The sequence below is a fragment of the Melanotaenia boesemani genome, chromosome 11, assembly GCF_017639745.1.
Source record: "Melanotaenia boesemani isolate fMelBoe1 chromosome 11, fMelBoe1.pri, whole genome shotgun sequence".
NCBI classification, from domain to species: Eukaryota; Metazoa; Chordata; class Actinopteri; order Atheriniformes; family Melanotaeniidae; genus Melanotaenia; species Melanotaenia boesemani.
In genome coordinates, this window is record NC_055692.1 from 3084033 (window position 1) to 3102070 (window position 18038).

The following is an 18038-nucleotide window of genomic DNA, read 5'->3' on the forward strand; positions in this document are numbered from 1 at the left end:
TACTCTGTCGCAGATAAATGACGTACGATTCAATCAGCCTGTCAATCAACTAAATGAATTAAGCAAACCAATATTGAACTACTTTCAAAATCAAAGAGATTACCTTTAAAAGTATTCACACGCTTTACCCTGTCAAATAAACAAACAAACAAATAAAATCCAGATTACAAAAAGACACTGAGATAAACTGCAGTTTTGTGACAGCTACCCAGAAATCATTGTTCATCTGTTCTGTAACTGTCCATTTGTTGAACTATTTTTGCTAAATGTGTGCATGTTTATTTGTTTCAACATTTAATTTAAATTGAAGTTATACTGGAAGAATATATAGTTTGGGTTCCTACAGAATGACACATTTTTAGACTGTTCTATAATGTATATCTTATTATCTTCATGGCAAAATTTCATATACACAGTAGTAAATGTGCTGATAAGTACTTTAGTAGTCTGTTAAATACTTACATGAGCCTAATTATACAATAAAAACTTTTTACAATAAAAGTAAGTAATGTAATGTTTAGTGGATTATTTCCGTTATAATTATAACAAAACTTATAAAATAAACACATTCAAAATAAAATAATAATAATAAAATCTTCAGCAGAGGGGTGACCTGCCTTCAGACAAAATGCAGCTCCGTTATCATTCAAAGACTACAAAGCCAGCGAGACTGTAAACTGACTGATAAAGCCACCGGTTTTACAAATGTTTTACACCGTATTTACAAATGCTGAAAGATTTATTACCAAGAAGCATCCTTACAACAAAGAGATGATCCACCAAATACTCATTTTCTTTTGAAGTTTATTTTTTTAAAGACATCTAAGAAAGGAAAATGTATGTATTAAAGCAGTATATTTATGGTTTACGCAAAGAGGGACAAAAAATCCGAGTAACCTATTACTCAAAGACAAGAGGAAACAGCGTGAGCTCTTTTTCTGGTTTCACCAACGGACATTTATTCAGAATTTAATAGTTTTTGCTCCATCAGTTTTTAGTCAGAGCATAACTGGTCTCCACCCAGCTGAGATGGTTGGATATAAGCTGAGGCACGAAATGATGCCTTCAGGGACCCGTTGAAGAAAAACACCAGAGACACCCTCACACTTTTATAAACGTAATGTTTATTTGTATATACATGAATATATTAATCTATAACCAAGAAAGGAGGGAATGTACAATGCAAAACAAAAGCTCTATATACAAATCAATAAATAAACAAAGACATAACCAAAGAGTTGATTTTTTACAGGTTTCGTGTTCTTAGTAAACCAAAGTAAACCAAAGAGTAAACTGCAGTTAGAAAAAGTTCTGAAATCCTTCTGTTAAAATGGAGAATGGCACCTGAGCGAGGATCAGGGAAACTTAAACAGAACACACACACACACACACACACACACACACCACGTCAGCTGTTTTCCAGTTTCTTTTTGTTTTTTTCTTCTTCTAAACACAGCTGTTTTTGTTCAAATTCACAGAATTGGGTCAAATCACATGTGGTACATCATGTTCAACACGGGCAGCGACGACACACAGACCAGTTCATCACGACGACCTCGCGGGTCACAAATCCATCAGAAAGGTCCACACGTAAGCACGAAAGAAGAAAAGTACTTTCTCTGAGCAACCAGCAGACGGGACGTCTGAGACGGAGCTGCTGCAGAAACCTCTGTTTGGAGATTTAACTCCAACCAAACAGGACAGAGAAGCTTTCTGTCAACGTATCCATCCACCGCTGAAAGTAGTCCCCATCAAACCACAACCAGAAACGATTTTAAAATGAGTTTGATGAGCAAACATCAAAATGAATTAAACCCCTTCACACCTACTGTTGCAAATAAAAATAAAATATTTTTTAAATACCATAATTTATGTATTATTTATATTAATTAATCATTAATTGACTTTGCATTTAATATTTCATCTTATTCCAGACTTTTCCCCCCCTTATTTTAAACTGTATTTCATTTAATTGTGAATAAATTTAGGTGATAGGGGGGATCAAACACTGTGATGCGTTTAATGTCCTGTAGGATAAGGAGAGACTGAAGGTTTAAACTGATGGAAAGTCTGTGACACAGTGAATGTTGAGATATTTAGTAACTGAGAATGTGAAATGTTGAAAAGAGAACTTTTTCTTGTTTCTACTTCAGCTTCATCTGCAGCTTCAGACAAACGCTTCAAGTTTCAGAAATCCTGCACAGATAAATGGGTCCAGATGTTTCTTTTTTCTTGTTTCACCCTTTTCCCTCCAGAAAAACCTGACATACAAGCTTTTTTTTAAACTTTTCCACTGTGAAAGGCAGACGTCTCGTCTGTTCAACCTTTTTTCTGCTTCCTTGTTCATTTTTTTGGCACATGTCGGGTCAAGCCTGTTCGAAGATGAGAGGGACGGATGGTTACCATGACGACGACAGCATGGGGGGGGGGGGGGGGGGGGGGACGGTTCACAGTGCTCGACAAGATGCGCCAATCAACGGGCAGAGTGAAAGGCTCGAGGGTCACAGTGTTGACAGCGACAGGTTTCCATGACGACATCCACAGCGCCGCCTGCTGCTCATCCGACTTGTTTTCACAGCTGTTTTTGTTTTTATTTTCCTTCGAGATGCTTCATTCGTTTGATTGTTATGATAATCGTGGACGTCACGCAGATGGAAAAATAAAAAGGCAAAACATGGCAGCTGTTTTGATATGAAAGAATCAGAAAAAATCCAACCTTCAAAGTGTTGTTGAAGTTTCCTACATTTCCCAGAATGCTGTGCAACAACATGTGCTCCACCTTCCCTCAGACACTGTTTTTAACAGCTTGGCACAAATTTGTTGGCGCAGTCGTGAAAACAAGCCCTTTAACTCTGTCCTCGCGGGCGTCCACAGGGAGGAAAGAAACATGGCTGGAGGTTTCCTTTACGGAAACAGGACAGAAGGAAGTTTGTTCCTCGCGTGCAGCTTGGCAGTGTCGCGTCGTTCATCCGACGGCTTCCTCAACGTTTCTGATGTCTGATGGGAGCAAATCATTCGCAGGTGCTGTTGGTACGAAGGCCGGCGAGGACGACTGATACATCGATGCTTCGATGCTCTGCAGGATAAATCTGCAGCTCGCCGCCTCTCATGGCACATTTGGAAAGTCGCTACCGATACGAAGGATGAGCCGCCATGTTGGAAGAACCGAACCGCCAGAGACGGATCAGAGGGTCCTGAACCGCATCGGGAGGAAACCTGATGGAAACTCTTTCTATTCCTTACTTGTAGGAATGCTGACTCCAGAGCTGCTCTCCTGCAGGTTTCTGGGAAAAAAGCTGATTTTTAAGGTGAATTATCTGAAAATAAAATCACCTGAGGAACAAGTGAAGAAGCCTTCGCTGCTGCTGGAGGGAAAGAACACATGTAGCTTTTAAATGGACTTACTAAAGTCAAAATTTATTAAATATTTTGAATATATTTGACATTTAAACCTAATTAAATTAGGCTTATCCCAGCAGCTGGTCAGTAGGCAGCGTACACCCTTAACTAATTAAACTTTTAATTTCATTTAATCCATCCATAATTTTTATTTTTTATTTTTAATAGTTTGTTTTAAGAGCTTGTTTTTTTTTTTCTTAGTTTTTCAATTTTCCTCTTTTTATTGGAGACTTTTCTGTTATTGAACTGAATTTGATATTAAATATTACAGTTAAAACAGTTTCTCAATTTTCCCCTTTCTTTGACAATAATAATCAGTGGAAGATATTTTTGGTGAAACTGGTTTTCTGGCTGAACTCGGCCGTTTTTTCCTGATATTTGTCTATTTAACAAGTGAATGAATTTTTCTTTCTAAGTCACTGATTTCATCGGATCTTTTCCGGGCTGGTCTGTTACGTTTCCACCTGGCAGGTCAGATCTGTTCTTGCTTTCTTCCAACATGGCGGCTGATGAAGAGGAGAAAGCGCAGGTGAAGAGCAGCAGGTGCGAACGCTGCGAGGGACGAGTAGCAGCACCGTATCAGAGCAGAGATACAAAAATGTTCAAAGCAAAAGAATGAAAACATAAAAAGTCTTGATATTGTGAGTCTATTAACAAAAAATCACAAATGAAAAGAATTTACTGCACAGATGGTGTTAAGTCATATTTACACTCGGTTTGTTTTCAGCTCCGTCCGGTGAGGCGTGGTCCCTCTGGTCCTTCGCGTGTAGTGGTCACAGTTCATTCATAAAAAAGGAAACAGTGGTGTGTGATTCACGGCTTTAGACGCCATTTTTAAAGTTTTTCCCTCCTTGTCCAGCTGATGGAGTGGAAGCTGCATCCCAGCGAGAGGCGGCGCTCACTGCAGGAAAAATAACACATTCATTTGTGTTTGGTCGCCATGGCGTCGCGTTTACGCAGTCTCCATCTCAGCAAAGCGCGCTGAAGACGGATGAAAGTGATATTATGGAACCAGGTGGTTGACGGAGGAGCCGGAGGGGTGGTGCTGAGATGTAAACAGTTGTAAACCAAACGTGGGATGTTTCCTGCGAGACTGTGGAAGCTAACGAGGAAGTCTGAGTAGTTCTTTCTTCTGTCCTGAACTTCCAGCCTCGCTTGTAAAGTTGCTGCATCTAAGTGCTAAGGTGCTCCCCTGCTTTCTGCTACTCCACAGAAAGGTGTGTTGGTCACGTCTGCTCTGGTCTGGACCCAAACTCTGATGCAGCAGGTCAGTTTGTCTCCAACACTCTTCATCATGAAAGGTCTCCGCTGAGGAGTGAAGACCCAACGGGGGATTTAAGGAGTCCGGTGGGCCGGAGGCAGAAAGTGGTGAGTCTCAACTCAGAAAATCCCTTTAGCAATTTTCAGTCCCTTCTGTTTCATTCGAGGAAGCGTGGAGCTGGCCACGTTTCTGGCCCGCATGGGCCGGGCCGGGCCGCGCTTCTTTAGCACAAAGTCGTAGTTGGCAGTGGAGTTCATGGCGTAGAAGACGTTGGCGTTGTCTGGGATCCGAAGCTCTGCAGAACAACACAACAGAGCAGTGTGAGCAAAATAAGAAAGTTCCATTTACTATTTATTAAGCTGTCAAAGTAACGCGTTAACGGAGGCAACTGGGTCATGTAATTAATAGCATTAAAATATTTAGCGCATGCACAGCATCCGTCATTCATGACGGCGAGACGTGGAGGTGGGTCAGCTGGGGGGGTAAGGATGTTTTAACACCACACTTCTCCTGGTGACAGGTTCAACACCTGCATTTCTCCCTTGTTTTTTTAAAAGACTTTTCACACAGTTTTGCACAAATGTCCCTGTTCTGGTCGTCTCTGTGTCCGCCCAGCGCAGCGTGGCAGCCTCCTCCCCCTCCCTCTCCCCCTCCCTCTCCTCCTGTTGTGTTGGTGATCAGCTGATCGGCTTTTCTCTCTTGTTGTGTTTATTTACTGTTCAGCTGAGGAGGAGGAAACTAACGGTTCACACCGGCACATATTTGCTCCAAAATATTGTTTCTGGATGCGCTAGTTACAGTAGGCAACATTTAGATCAGATCCACGTCACTGTCACGTGAAGAAGGAAAATTATTGATAACAGCTTGTTTCAGTTAGATGTTGTTTGCTTTATTTCATATAACGTCTCAGTATTAAGGAGGTTTGCTAGTGACACGGCTGTAAAATCTACTAGTCGTCAGACAGCCAAGCACACATCTATGGACAGACCAGGTTCAGATATCTGGTGAGAGTTAAACAGTAAAAGGAAGCGAGGAGACGTCGTCTCTAGATCTTCAGATATGCAGGGGCGGGTCTAGAACAGTTTAGATGGGGGGCCAGCACTAAAATAATTTAAAAGTTCTTGATTTTATGTAATATTGAACTGATTATTACAACTAAAGTGATCGGCTAGTGTAAAAATGCGAAGAAAAACCCAAGTGAGCTTTGGATCTTTGTTCATACAACACAGTAAAAATGGGCAGATTTCAGGCATAGTCGCAAATGGTAATTAATCACGATTAATCGTGATAATCGCGATTAAGAGTGATTAATCGTGATCAATTCATGTGTAGGCTGTGATTAATCTGAGTAAAAAATGTCATCATTTGACGGCTCTACTATTTATACAAGTGGGGACACTGTGTGAAATGTCAGATAAAAAAGAACAGAATCGTTTCCAGACCATCAACCCATTTTATTCCATATAGAACATAAACATCAGACCTACTGATCTGTTACCAGTTAACCTGGTTAGTTGAATGCTCCTCTAGGTGTTTCTGGTTTGTACCAGGTACTTTTCCAGACTTTTGTTGCTGCATCAGATTCACTATCAGCTCATATTTTCATCACATGGTGAAACGTCTCAGTTTCATCTGATCTGTTGTTTATCTTCTACTGGGAATAAAATGTGTTGATGAGATCTGTAACTGGGGTTATATTATTTATTTACTTCACTGACAGTTTGTGTTTTTAGCTTTCACCTTTGTCCTCAGAGATTTTCTGCATCAGCTCGTAGTCCTCGGCCTTCTCTCGGTCCAGGTTGTGTTTGATCATGGCCTTCCTGATCACCGCTGGAGTCTTGTCTTGACTCGTCACCTGAATGGTGGGACAAAAAAAACAACCCATCAACATGTTTAAAATTCTCTAAAACTGGATCCTTTTCTCTGGAAGCAGAGCGGCGGTTTAGGTCCATCCTCACCAGGATGCTCTTGTACATGTTGCCGTTCTCCACGTCCAGGCTGACCCTGATGATGCAGCAGTCGTCCACCTGCTGGTTGTAGAGCGGCAGCGACAGGGTGGAGTAGTTGGACACCGCCGACACCGAGCGTTTGTGGGAGCGAGAGGCCGACAGCGGGGTGGAGCAGGAGACGGAGGAGGAGGAGGCGCTGCTGGAGCCCGAGGCTGAACCGGAGCTGGACCCCATCCCAGAGGTGTCCAGGGACGACAGAGACGTACACTCCCAGAACTGAAGATGTCATTTTAATGACATTAAATTATTTTGTTTCATTTATTTTACTTTATTTATTTAGTCTGAAAAATCAAAGATATAAAACCTTTGAATTTTTTGACTCCCTGAGTCATGATTTAGTAGCACTAATGAATTAACCCCTTAAAGCCTGAATCAAGAAATTACAGGCAGAAAATTAAAATCTTTTAGATTCAAATGTTAAATCAAAATGCAAAAAAATAAAATAAAATAAAATAAAAATACGCACACATGTACAGTTTATTACTGTGTGATGTGTGGAGCTGTTGTATTGCAACAGGTGTCCACCAGGGGGCAGAAGACAAGCAAAAGTTTATATACGACAAAGTTTTTAACATAAAGTGATGAAATGCGTCTCAGAAACCTTTTGTATCCAGTTGTGGATTTACCAGATAGTCTCTAAATAAAAAAACTACTTTTAATGGCTGGATTGTAAACCTCCTGGACGGGACAGAAATGTCTGGAAAACCTCCGTAGATCAGCTAAAGGGTAAAATATCCATCACATTTACCCCACAGAGCTACACACCACCGCTGGTGATGGTAGAAGTGATGGCGTTTAGGGAACTAGAAAAGTAAAATCGATGGAAAACAGATCATTTGTTTAGATCTAGATACAGATGGGTTTTATTTTTCAGGAATGTAATCAAACCGTGGGTTAAATTGTAATGTCCTTCTCACAACTCATTTATCCAAACTTTTTTGCTTTAATGTTAAAAATAACATCAAATCTGCTTTAGAATAAAAACAGGATTTTACCGTTGAGGTGGTGTCTGCTGCTGGAGCTTCTCTTCCCAGAGCAGAGACGGTGAGTTTCACTGACGGAGTCGACGTCTGGACACAGAAAGGAGGAAAAGATCAGAGTCTGCTGGTTTTATATGTTCATGACCAACATCTTCTTCTTCTTGGATCAACATCATCTCTGGAAGTCAGTAAAGACCACATCCCACCAGCAACACACAAAAGCACGAGTGCGACATATCAAACATGTAAAATGAGGAGAAGTCTTCCCACAAGCTTAAACTGATGTGCTGCTTTTCTTACATTTAACTATAGTACAGATCAAATGAAGGGGTCAGGGACGGCTTGAGGAGGTCCGTTTGATCTGAATCAGGTAAAGCAGGGACAACCTGGAGGCCAGCGGCCCTCCATGACCGGAGTTTGACATCCCTGAACTAAACGGTACAACTACACCACTGACCTACCTTAACACACACGATTCAGAGATCAATGAGCCAATAGCATCACAGCATCCATCAAACATGGATGCAGAAAGTAAAACACCTGGAAGTGTCTTCGTGTCTTTGCTCTAACAACCAGACTGTATCCAGCTGTGGTCGGTCAGAGTTAACCGGGACTAACCGGGTTTAGAACTCTGCTCTGGGCTGTAAACGGGACGAAGGTCTCCCTCGATCCTGGTTTCATGTCCACAAACTTTTTCTGTTTTCTCTTCTGTGATGTGACGTTTTAAAACTCAGCATCCAGAACGTGCTGCAGTCTGGATTTCATGAGATTTTCATGTTTTTAACTATGATTTTATGTGGATGGAAGAGACTGTGTTGAATCAGCTGTGGTATCATCTCATATTGATCTCTGGATCCAATCAAACAATCAATACATCATCATATTGCCTTCAAACTGATTTATGTGAGTGTGTGTGTGTGTGTGTGAGGGAACGAGTAGGTGTGTGTTAAGTTGTTGTTTTATATTCTGGTTTAATATGTGAATGAGGCAGTTTTCATCGTGTGAGGCACTTTGTGCTGCTCCTGTATGAAAAGTGCTGCTTAAATAAAATCTGACTGAAAATGTGAAAACAGACGAGCTGTTCTGGGAAAATTCGTGTCTGTGTGTCAGACGGCGGCGACACTTCTCCAGTCATTTCATCTGTAATGTGTGTGTTCGTCCGGACGTCTGAAGCAGAAAAAGGACAAATCTTTTTGTTCTACCTTCCTCTCATGTCCTTCCGGTGAGTCTGACAGGAAGCTGGCGTTGACGTCCTCCAGGTCTGAACCGCTGGAGCTGACAGAGGTGACGCTGAGCGCGTCGCCGCTGTCCCCCCCTCCCCCTTGGTACGGCCTGTAGTGCGAGTGGTCGAAGGACTTGGAATGAGACCCGGCGCCGCCGCTGGAGCACGCCTCCGTCAGCTGTCGGCTGGACGGGAAATAACGGCAGGAGAAGAAGAGCGAGTCAGTGTCGGTAGAAATGACGCCGCTGCCTCTCTGAACAGCAGAGGTACTCACTCGCTCCAGCGCTTCATGATGCCTCCGTTCTTCTTGGTTCTGAGGGTGTTGCTGGCAGACTCGGACAGAGGCTCGATCTCACAGGACAGGTTGTAGCTGCAGGACGAGGAGCAGAAAATCAGCTTGAGTTAAAACACATGAGCCATGTTGCTGCTCGCTGCCTCCTGATGAGAGCAGCACATTAAACAGCCTCATAATGACGTTTTAGTTTCGTCACCTTTAGATTTGTGTTTGGTGTCTCTTCCCTTCTATTTGTTACTTAGCTGCTTTGTTCAAATAAATGTTTTCAACCAATCAGACTCAATCAGCCTGAGCTGGAAGGAAAGAGTGGCGCTACCTCTCGGCCTCGCTGAGCTTCTCCACGCCTGCGAACCACTCCCTGAAGTGGCTGTCCTGAGTGAAACTGTAGTTGTTGGAGGCCAGCTGGAGCAGCTTGATCTGAGCGATCACCTCGAACTCCTGCAGGAGCACACAAGTTCAGTCTGTTTTAATCAAGCCTGAAAAATGTTTTAAAAGTCTTCTAACCGACTGTTCACATGACGTTAGCTACCTTTCTTCTCTTTTCAAAGTTGATGAGTCCACCCTGAAAATTAATAAATAAAATAAAATCAGCAGAGATGGTGGAAGAAAAGCTGGAAAAAAGGAAGTAAAAACAACCAATTCTGACCTCAGTGTAATCCTTCATGGCAGTGTCCATCATCACCAGGTCCGTCAGGAAGGTCCCCAGGTAAGGAATCGTCCCCTGCATCACCCCCTGTTCACAGAGGTTTTTAATGCTTAAATAGAAGTTATAAAAAGAGATTTTCTGCAGATCCTAACTGCAGAGACTCATCCCGCCTCTAGATGGCGCTGATGGCTCAAACTGATGCTGCTCAGCTTCATCTAAACACCAGAACGGGGATGAAAGCCCCTTCATACGTCATCAAGTGGCCTCACCAGGTCTCTCTGCTGCTGGTGTCTCCTCTGAGCTCGCTTGGGGTTAATTTCCAAAGTTGCGAACTTGGAAGTTCCCTCCTGCAGAAGCACAGCAGCAGAGAAAAAGACATTTTTATTAAACGCACAAAGAAACCAAACAGACGTTTCTCACGTTTCATCTGTAGAGGTTTATGAAGTGAAACACGTCTAAAGAACAGAAATAAATGACTGTGTGTCCACGAGTGCATCAGGTAGAAGGAAGCTGATATTATATTTAATGTGCCATGGACAAGAACCCGGTTTCTTTATTTTATGCAGGTTTATGTTGCCCCTGCAGGTCTGTGGGAGAATTATTTATCAGGTAAAACTGAAACAAAGTTAATAAAAACATCCAGTTTAAAATGGTTAACTTCCTATTTTTCTGCCTCCGGTCTGAAGAGACAAACCTAAACTAAATGAAGTACATCTCCACAACTACCAGGGTAATCCTGTTCTCCACAGAAAGCTGGGACATGTGGGATTACTACAGACGAGTCAGGGTCCAGAATAAAACTGGTGTGATTCTGGTGTGAGGTGAGCAGCAGATGCGTGCGGTTCAGTGTTAACGTCCATCAGAGCCAACAACAACCTCGTTGCTTTTTTCTAAGGCTTTACAGTTAAAAGAGGTCATGGAACCAGAGGAAAAACAACCTGACGTCTAACATAAAGCATCAACAAGCAGCTCGGACTTTATGATTTCAAATGCTTCATTTTAGAGGAAGAAAATGTGGGAACAACCTCAGAGAGAAAGTGTTAGAAGTCGTGGCGTTCCCTCTGCTTTCACCAGAGTGATGCAACACTGAAACCCGAGGCCAGCCGGAGCAGCCTGGCCCGAGCAGATAGAGCAGCGAAGAGGCGACGCCCCGACGTCTCCGCTCTTATCTACACCCGCATTAGGTTTCTGCCCTCTGACGTCAGCAGGGATTCCCTCAGAGGCCTCGGGTTGCTGCTGACTTCCTATCAGCTCCGGCTGAAAACGTGCTGATGGGTTCGTTTGAAATTTTCATTGTGGAAACAATAACTGTATGTCTGATATTTCTAATTCCTCTGTTCTACTGTGACGTCTTGATATGCAAATCTATTGACCCCAGAAGTAATTACAGTAACGTTGGCATCTTATAAGTCGCTCCCACGTTTAGAGATCAGCATTCAGAAGAATCTGCTTAAGAAAAACGATGCTGACCACATGCGTCACCTCCTCCTCATTAACAGGAACTTTACTGGGCACCATTTGCACCTTGATGGTTTGGACCAATCAGTGCCCTCGTTTACTGATTGGCTCAATTTAAAAAGGTGAAATTTGCTTCTTTCCAAATGGTTTCAGTCAGGATTTACCTCGTATGTCAGCAGAACAGCAGTTTAAGGATAAAACTGAGAGCATGGTCTCCAAGCCATTTTTCTTATTTTTGGTCCACTTGTTTTATTTTTTTAAACGTTAAACAGCCTGTAGAAACACGAGCTTTAACCCCAGTCAGACATGATGTTTCCAGCCTCAGCTGTCAGATTAGGAGGTAAAATGATGTAAAATGAATGTATGAATAGATATAGCAGCATAAAGGCCGACCAGAAGAAGAAAGCAGAATTTATTACAGTGACCAAGCCTTTTCTCATCTCATCGTTCTCTTTTTATCTTTTTATGGTGAAATGTGATAAATAATGCTGTTATAAGGATCATTGTGGATTTACCAGATAGAGTCTCTGAATAAAACTACATTTAGTGGCTGGATTGTAAACCTCCTGGACGGGACAGAAATGCCTGGAAAACCTCCGTAGATCAGCTAAAGGGTAAAATATCCATCACATTTACCCCACAGAGCTACACACCACCGCTCCTGAGACGCTGCTGATGGTAGAAGTGATGACGCTGTGCAACATATATAACTGAGATTTGGATTTTGGCTCCCGAACATTCAGAAAAAGAGTGATATAGAAAAAAATATAACAATGATAGCGTTGCCAGATTGTGCTCTGTTTTTTTGTCGCATGTTCGCCGTTTCCGAAGGTGAATCTGGGCAGATACCAGAAGTAGATCTACGCCTCTGCTGCTGCTCAGCAAGTATTCAGACCCCTCCAGCGACGTTTCAACAGGACTCGACAACTTATGGAATAAAAAGCTGTTTTTATTTGTTCCACTTCGTGTGACAGCAGGTTACACTATGAGTTATAAAACTCAGAAATCTGTTAGAGCCCACCCAGGACTCCACGACTGACATGCAGACCCTGAGAACCAAAGCGACGGCACACGGTGATCCGATGGCAGGATGTTCCTGTGCAGCTGTGACGAAGGCGGCGTCCATCCGCCCAGCTGCTGCATTACATAACTCACTCACTGATTGGTTGGTTAGTCTGATTAATGCAGCCAATCAGATATTATTTAGTCTTTTTATCATCAGCACTGCAATTATTAAATCTGAAAATTATTGAAATGTTCATTTAAAAAACAAAAAATTATAAAGTTTTAACGAATCTAACTAAAATAAATAGTGAAAATAAAATAAAATGAATTAAAATAAAATAAAATAACCTTTTCCCCTCTGTGTTTGTGCTGTAGAGAAGCTCACCTTCACCAGCAGCTCCCGGCTCTGTGAGTAGTTGTTGTCGTCGGAGAAGATCTCGGAAAGCTCCCGGAAGGTTCTGAAGCTTTCCCTGCAGGCAGACGGAGGTCAGAGCATGAAGCAGAATAATAAAATCCATGCAGCTGCTCTGTCTGTGGACATACACAGCAGCTAACAGCAGAGAGGAGACCCACCGTGACACCTCCTCCCAGGTCCTCTTCAGGCGGTGGATGGCGTTGCACTGCAGGGCGGAGAGGATGGCGCGCAACGAGGAGAAGTTCTTCAGGATCCGACACTCCTAAAACACAAACATCCAGTCACACAACAAACTTAATCAACTCTTTTAAAGCCATGTCAACCACTTCAGAGCGTAAGTAGAGCCGAGGAGGCTGCCCACCCGCGCCACGTCGATCCACCTCTCCACCAGCCGAGCTCTCTGATTGGGCTTCAGGGCCGGGTTGCTCAGGCAGGTGGTGATGACACAGTTGGTGACAGAGTTGAACTGGGCCACAGTGGCCCTGATGGTGGGAGCCAAGTGCTCCTTCCCCTTCTTATCCCGCTGAGACCAGATGCCCCCCAGGCAGTGGTAGGGGACCACCTTCTTAAACAGGTCCTGGGTGGACAGACAGATGCAGAACATTAAAGCTCCGTTTCGCCCACAGATGCACAGAGTGATGGAGGCCCTGAAACCTGAAGCCAGATGCAGGACACATCTGTTCCTACATCCTCACCAGGAGGAACACAGGCATCGAGAAGGAAGCGAGGACATACGTTGGACTAATGATAATGTCTTAAGATTAAAATGAAGCAGAAATTCACCAGGTGAAGCTCCACGCTGACATTCCCAATCTGCAACACGTTTCCAAAACTCTTCCAAAAATCATCAGACGGGCTCAGAAAAAGCCAGAAAAGGAAGCAGAACTTCTGGTTTCCAGGTGAAACCAGCTGACGGCCTCTCTGCTCTACAGACAGACCGCCTGGATAAAGCCTCTATTTATTCACCAGTTTCTCCTTCCCTGTTTTAATTCTCAAGATTATTTTTACATCTCAGCTTTTAGTGTTGGGAATAATATGAGCAATTTATTTGAATGTGTCTGTGCTGATTTTATTTGTTTATCGTGCAGCACTTTGGTGCTCATGTTTGAAAGCTGCTGTATAAATAAAGTTAAATTAATCTTTTGGTTACAGTATATTTTCACTAAAATTATACATGCAAACACCTGCTGAAGTCTGGATGAACAGAAGCTCTGATAAATAATATTTCAAACTTGAACCGTCCTCGTCTACAGATAAACAAAAGAAACGTTTTAATACTGAAGTTTCCATGAGAGTCTGGTTGTAAACGACTGGATGTGTGGATCAGGGAAGGAAAACATCCTCACCGCATCCATGAGCGTGAACTGCTCCGCCACCATGATGGGGTCAAACGACAGGAAGCTGAAGGCAGGAAGCTCGTCCTCAAAGCCGCTCTCTTCCTGCGTAGCGAACGGGCAGCCGATGTGTTCCCCTGCAGAGATAAAACATGTTTTTACCAAACTGCCTCCGAACAAGCTCAGCCGCCACAGTTCCTGCTCCTCTTCTACACCTCACCCTTTCTTCAGCCTCCATGTTAGTTGACACAGAATTTCTCAGCAGTTAAAGGAACATCATGAAAAGAAATTTCTTTTTACATCGTCCAGTATTTAACTGTGACCCCCCCTCCCCCTTCAGGAGCCCCTGTCCCTCTCCTGTCCTGCCTTCATACCATCAGGATCAGGCTCACACTGCTGCCGGCGGTGGAAGTGGGCCAGCAGGTTGCGGGCGCGGCGCTCCAGGTCCGAGCCAGGGAAGTGAAGGTGAAGGTAGGACAGGAGCTGGTGCAAACATTCGTAGTTTGGAGGGCTCCAGAAGTCCTCAGAGTACTGGTCCAGCCACGCACCCAGGATGGACGAAACGGTGCTGAAACACACAGATGATACAGACGTTGCTATGGAAACGTTTCCAACACCTTGTTCCATCCATCACACCACGGATTAAAGCAGTTCTGGAGGAAAAGGGGGTCCGACCCCGGACCTGAAGATGGATGTTAAATGTAAATAAAGTAGGAAACCATGTGTAAATTTTAGACCTTGAGTTTTGTTTAGAAAAAGTGACGCTGCTCACTACTTTCCTACTGAAACAAAATCTTCTTCACTTCTTGTCAGTGATGCATTTTTCTTAGTTCATGAACTGTTTGATCCAACGGCTGCAGAACCGGCCCGCCACCTGGCCGGTGCAGGACTGGACGAGGCTCGGTGGACGTGATTGATGGTGGTGACTTACTTCCTCAGCTCTGTGCAGTCATCCTGGGAGACTCTGTGTGCTGAGGCTGCAGGCACATTTTGAAGCTTGGCATACCTAAAAGACCGGATAACAAGAACAAAACATCTTTATAAAAGGTGACAAACAGTGCTTTTGTTTAATTCTTCAAATCTGAAATTTAAGTTTTCAGGATTGATGTTATTTCATCATCGCTCCGTCTTGGTACCTGTTGAGCAGGAGATCCAGCACCTGCCTGGTGGTGGCGAAGGACCGGTAGGTGCAAAGGAAGATGGTGACGTAAGTGGAGTCTTTGCCCCTGAAGGCCGTCACCATGTACTCCACCAGCCGCTCCAGCGTGCCGGCCTTGATGGTCCGCACTTTGCAGGTCTCGTAGAGGCTCAGGGCGGAGTCTGTGTCCACACCCAACCATCGCTGCCCCTTACTGGCTGACTGGTGGAGCTGCACCTTCCTCAGCGTGATGGTGAATATGGCGTCCTCCTCGGCCTCCTCGCCGATCTCCTGTGTCGAGCTCTAAGAGACAAAAGGACAAGAAAAACATGACATTTTACTCCATTTTAGGTTTTATTTCAGTTTTCAGATACGATCAGTTTGGACCCCTTCAATCAGGACCATCTGTGTGACCTGGATCTTTTCTTTTGGCTCCGTCTCTCTCTGAGTCATACTTTGTGAATCATGTGCATGGCCGTGCACAAACAACAATAGCTTGTTACTAAACAGAGCTTGCTGGATATGTAGGACAATACAAGCTGCAGCCTGTATATACCCAAACAGCGAATTAACACAAGCTGCTCAGTGCAGGAATGCAGGCTCTGTAGCCTGATGCATTTTGTTGTTTCCTCCTGCACATGAAAAACAACGATGCATCACTGTGTCAAACTAATGACAAGTTCATCACACATCAATCCGGCATTAGCACTAAAATCCACTTACTTTGTGATTTGGGCTCGTATTATAAAGCCTGAAGTAGCACAGGAAGGTTTAACATTGATGTTCAACAACTTTAAACATTTTAAAGTAAATTACTGAAGGAAATGCAGAATAAAAAAGCAACAGAAATATAAAAGAAGGTAGAGATGCACCTGTGGAATGATAAAGTTTTCATTTCTATAGAATTAGACTTCTTTTAAAAGAAAAAAGTCGAACTGGTCTAAGAACAGATCACCAGCGCTCCTGACCTCCTTTTTACTCGGTTTTAGGGAGCTGTATAGTCCAGTTCATGTTTCATTCCCACATTGTGCCCGATCAAAGTCTGGATTACATCTATCAGCCCTTCCATTCAGCAATGAACTGGGAGTTGCCAGATCTTGTGACAGAAACAAGCAACCACATCTATAAACATAGGTTCAAAATAAGTGAAAAGCCTAAAGCTGCTCATAGTAAACAACCTTACTTATCAGAAGAAGCTGTTCTCTGATGTGTTATCCTGGTTAACATCAGAATCTTTCAAGAACTTTATTTTCATGCCTCATATACTGACCATACAGGACCATCGGGGAGTAATCAGATTACTGTAATAATCTGATCTGACATGCAGTTCTGAAATACAGTATTCATAAGAGCGTTGTCTACATTTACCAGTCCATTATCAGATTTATTTCGGAGTACATACATGCATAGTGACATCACTTCCTGTTATTTTCAAAGCATTTGGTGTTTGTTGAACAGCCCGTGGTCTTAGCATTAGCTGCTAATATGAGAGCCCATCTTAGCATTAGCTGCTAATATGAGAACCCACAGTCTTAGCATTAGCTGCTAATATGAGAACCCACAGTCTTAGCATTAGCTGCTAATATGAGAACCCACAGTCTTAGCATTAGCTGCTAATATGAGAACCCACAGTCTTAGCATTAGCTGCTAATATGAGAGCCCACAGTCTTAGCATTAGCTGCTAATATGAGAGCCCACAGTCTTAGCATTAGCTGCTAATATGAGAGCCCACAGTCTTAGCATTAGCTGCTAATATGAGAACCCACAGTCTTAGCATTAGCTGATAATGTGAGAGCCTGCAGTCTTAGCGTTAGCTGCTAATGTGAGAGCCTGCAGTCTTAGCGTTAGCTGCTAATGTGAGAGCCTGCAGTCTTAGCGTTAGCTTATGGGCTCAATATTAAGTCATAAAGATTTTGCAGTTGTAAATGAATGCTTGCACATACTTTCGGTTTGCGTCTGTAAATCAAGCTTGTCACCCTGTAAAAACAATCTGCCTGAAAAATTCAAGTGTGCAAATGTGCAGAAAAGGTGTTTGCGTGGTTGTAAAAAAGATTTGTATTTGTGGGGGAAAAAGTTCTTTTGCGAAAACCCTGTTCATAGATGCAAAGCACCAAACTGCGTGCGAGCCTCTGAAGTTGGGGTTGCGAATTTTGTCTCTGTCTTTACACTTCTATCTGATTGGATGGTGACAAATCAAACTGTCCAATCAGAGCGCAGATGGCTTCCTGTCCTTCCGCACAGCTGCAGACTCTTAAAGGGGAGTAGAGTTTCAACAATGGACGAAGGCGCGAGTACGTCTGTTACGCCGGTGGGTAGGGATGTTATGCTCGAGCCAATCTGCTCGATCACGTGTCGAGCATGTGACACGGAACTGTTGCGAGCATTGTCATTGATTCAGCATGCCAAAAGTCACGTGATAGACCAAACGAGGCCTCGTTACCTTATCAGCGCGTTTTAAGCAGCACGCGGGATCTTCAAAGGGACCGGTCTTCAATCAATCTCTCAATGACAGATTACAAACGCTGAGGAGATTGCGGGTTTTTGAGAGGAGCCATTGTGCGACATTACATTTTGACAACAAAATTAGGGGAAGCATCACATCAGCATTAGTTTATATTGGATCACACTTAGCTTTTAGAGATTTTGGGACACAAACGTCTGCGTGAGACGCTGTTGCCAGGGTTACTGCTGAAGGAGCTCGGAGTGTGAGAGAAGGACGGATCGGGCGGTGCCTTCAACATCACAGGTAAGCTTTATTTCCTTCTCCTTATATAAATGTTTTAATAGCGATGCAAAAAGCAGACTTTTAAAATTCATCAAACTTTAACCAGAAGCATCCGAGGAAACGTCTCGGTCTGCAGCTGCAGAGGAAAACT

General features: G+C 43.3%; 1 protein-coding gene across 4 annotated transcripts in view; it reads right to left on the minus strand.

Annotated features, from left to right (window-relative positions):
• Positions 1-1104: 1104 nt before the first annotated feature.
• LOC121648647 (ral guanine nucleotide dissociation stimulator-like) overlaps positions 1105-18038 on the minus strand; it is a 66171-nt gene continuing 49237 nt past the window's right edge. For all 4 annotated transcript variants that reach the window (XM_041998892.1, XM_041998889.1, XM_041998891.1 and 1 more), the window contains exons 2-18: positions 15161-15465; positions 14956-15030; positions 14399-14592; positions 14037-14161; positions 13052-13267; positions 12849-12952; positions 12661-12745; positions 10082-10159; positions 9813-9899; positions 9696-9728; positions 9483-9604; positions 9146-9241; positions 8852-9056; positions 7665-7739; positions 6619-6885; positions 6401-6515; positions 1105-4955 (exon numbers count right to left, since the gene is read on the minus strand). In XM_041998892.1, the coding sequence (XP_041854826.1) occupies positions 4780-4955; positions 6401-6515; positions 6619-6885; positions 7665-7739; positions 8852-9056; positions 9146-9241; positions 9483-9604; positions 9696-9728; positions 9813-9899; positions 10082-10159; positions 12661-12745; positions 12849-12952; positions 13052-13267; positions 14037-14161; positions 14399-14592; positions 14956-15030; positions 15161-15465 (2358 nt within the window). In that variant the 3' untranslated portion in view covers positions 1105-4779. The remainder of the gene's footprint in view (positions 4956-6400; positions 6516-6618; positions 6886-7664; positions 7740-8851; positions 9057-9145; positions 9242-9482; positions 9605-9695; positions 9729-9812; positions 9900-10081; positions 10160-12660; positions 12746-12848; positions 12953-13051; positions 13268-14036; positions 14162-14398; positions 14593-14955; positions 15031-15160; positions 15466-18038) is intronic.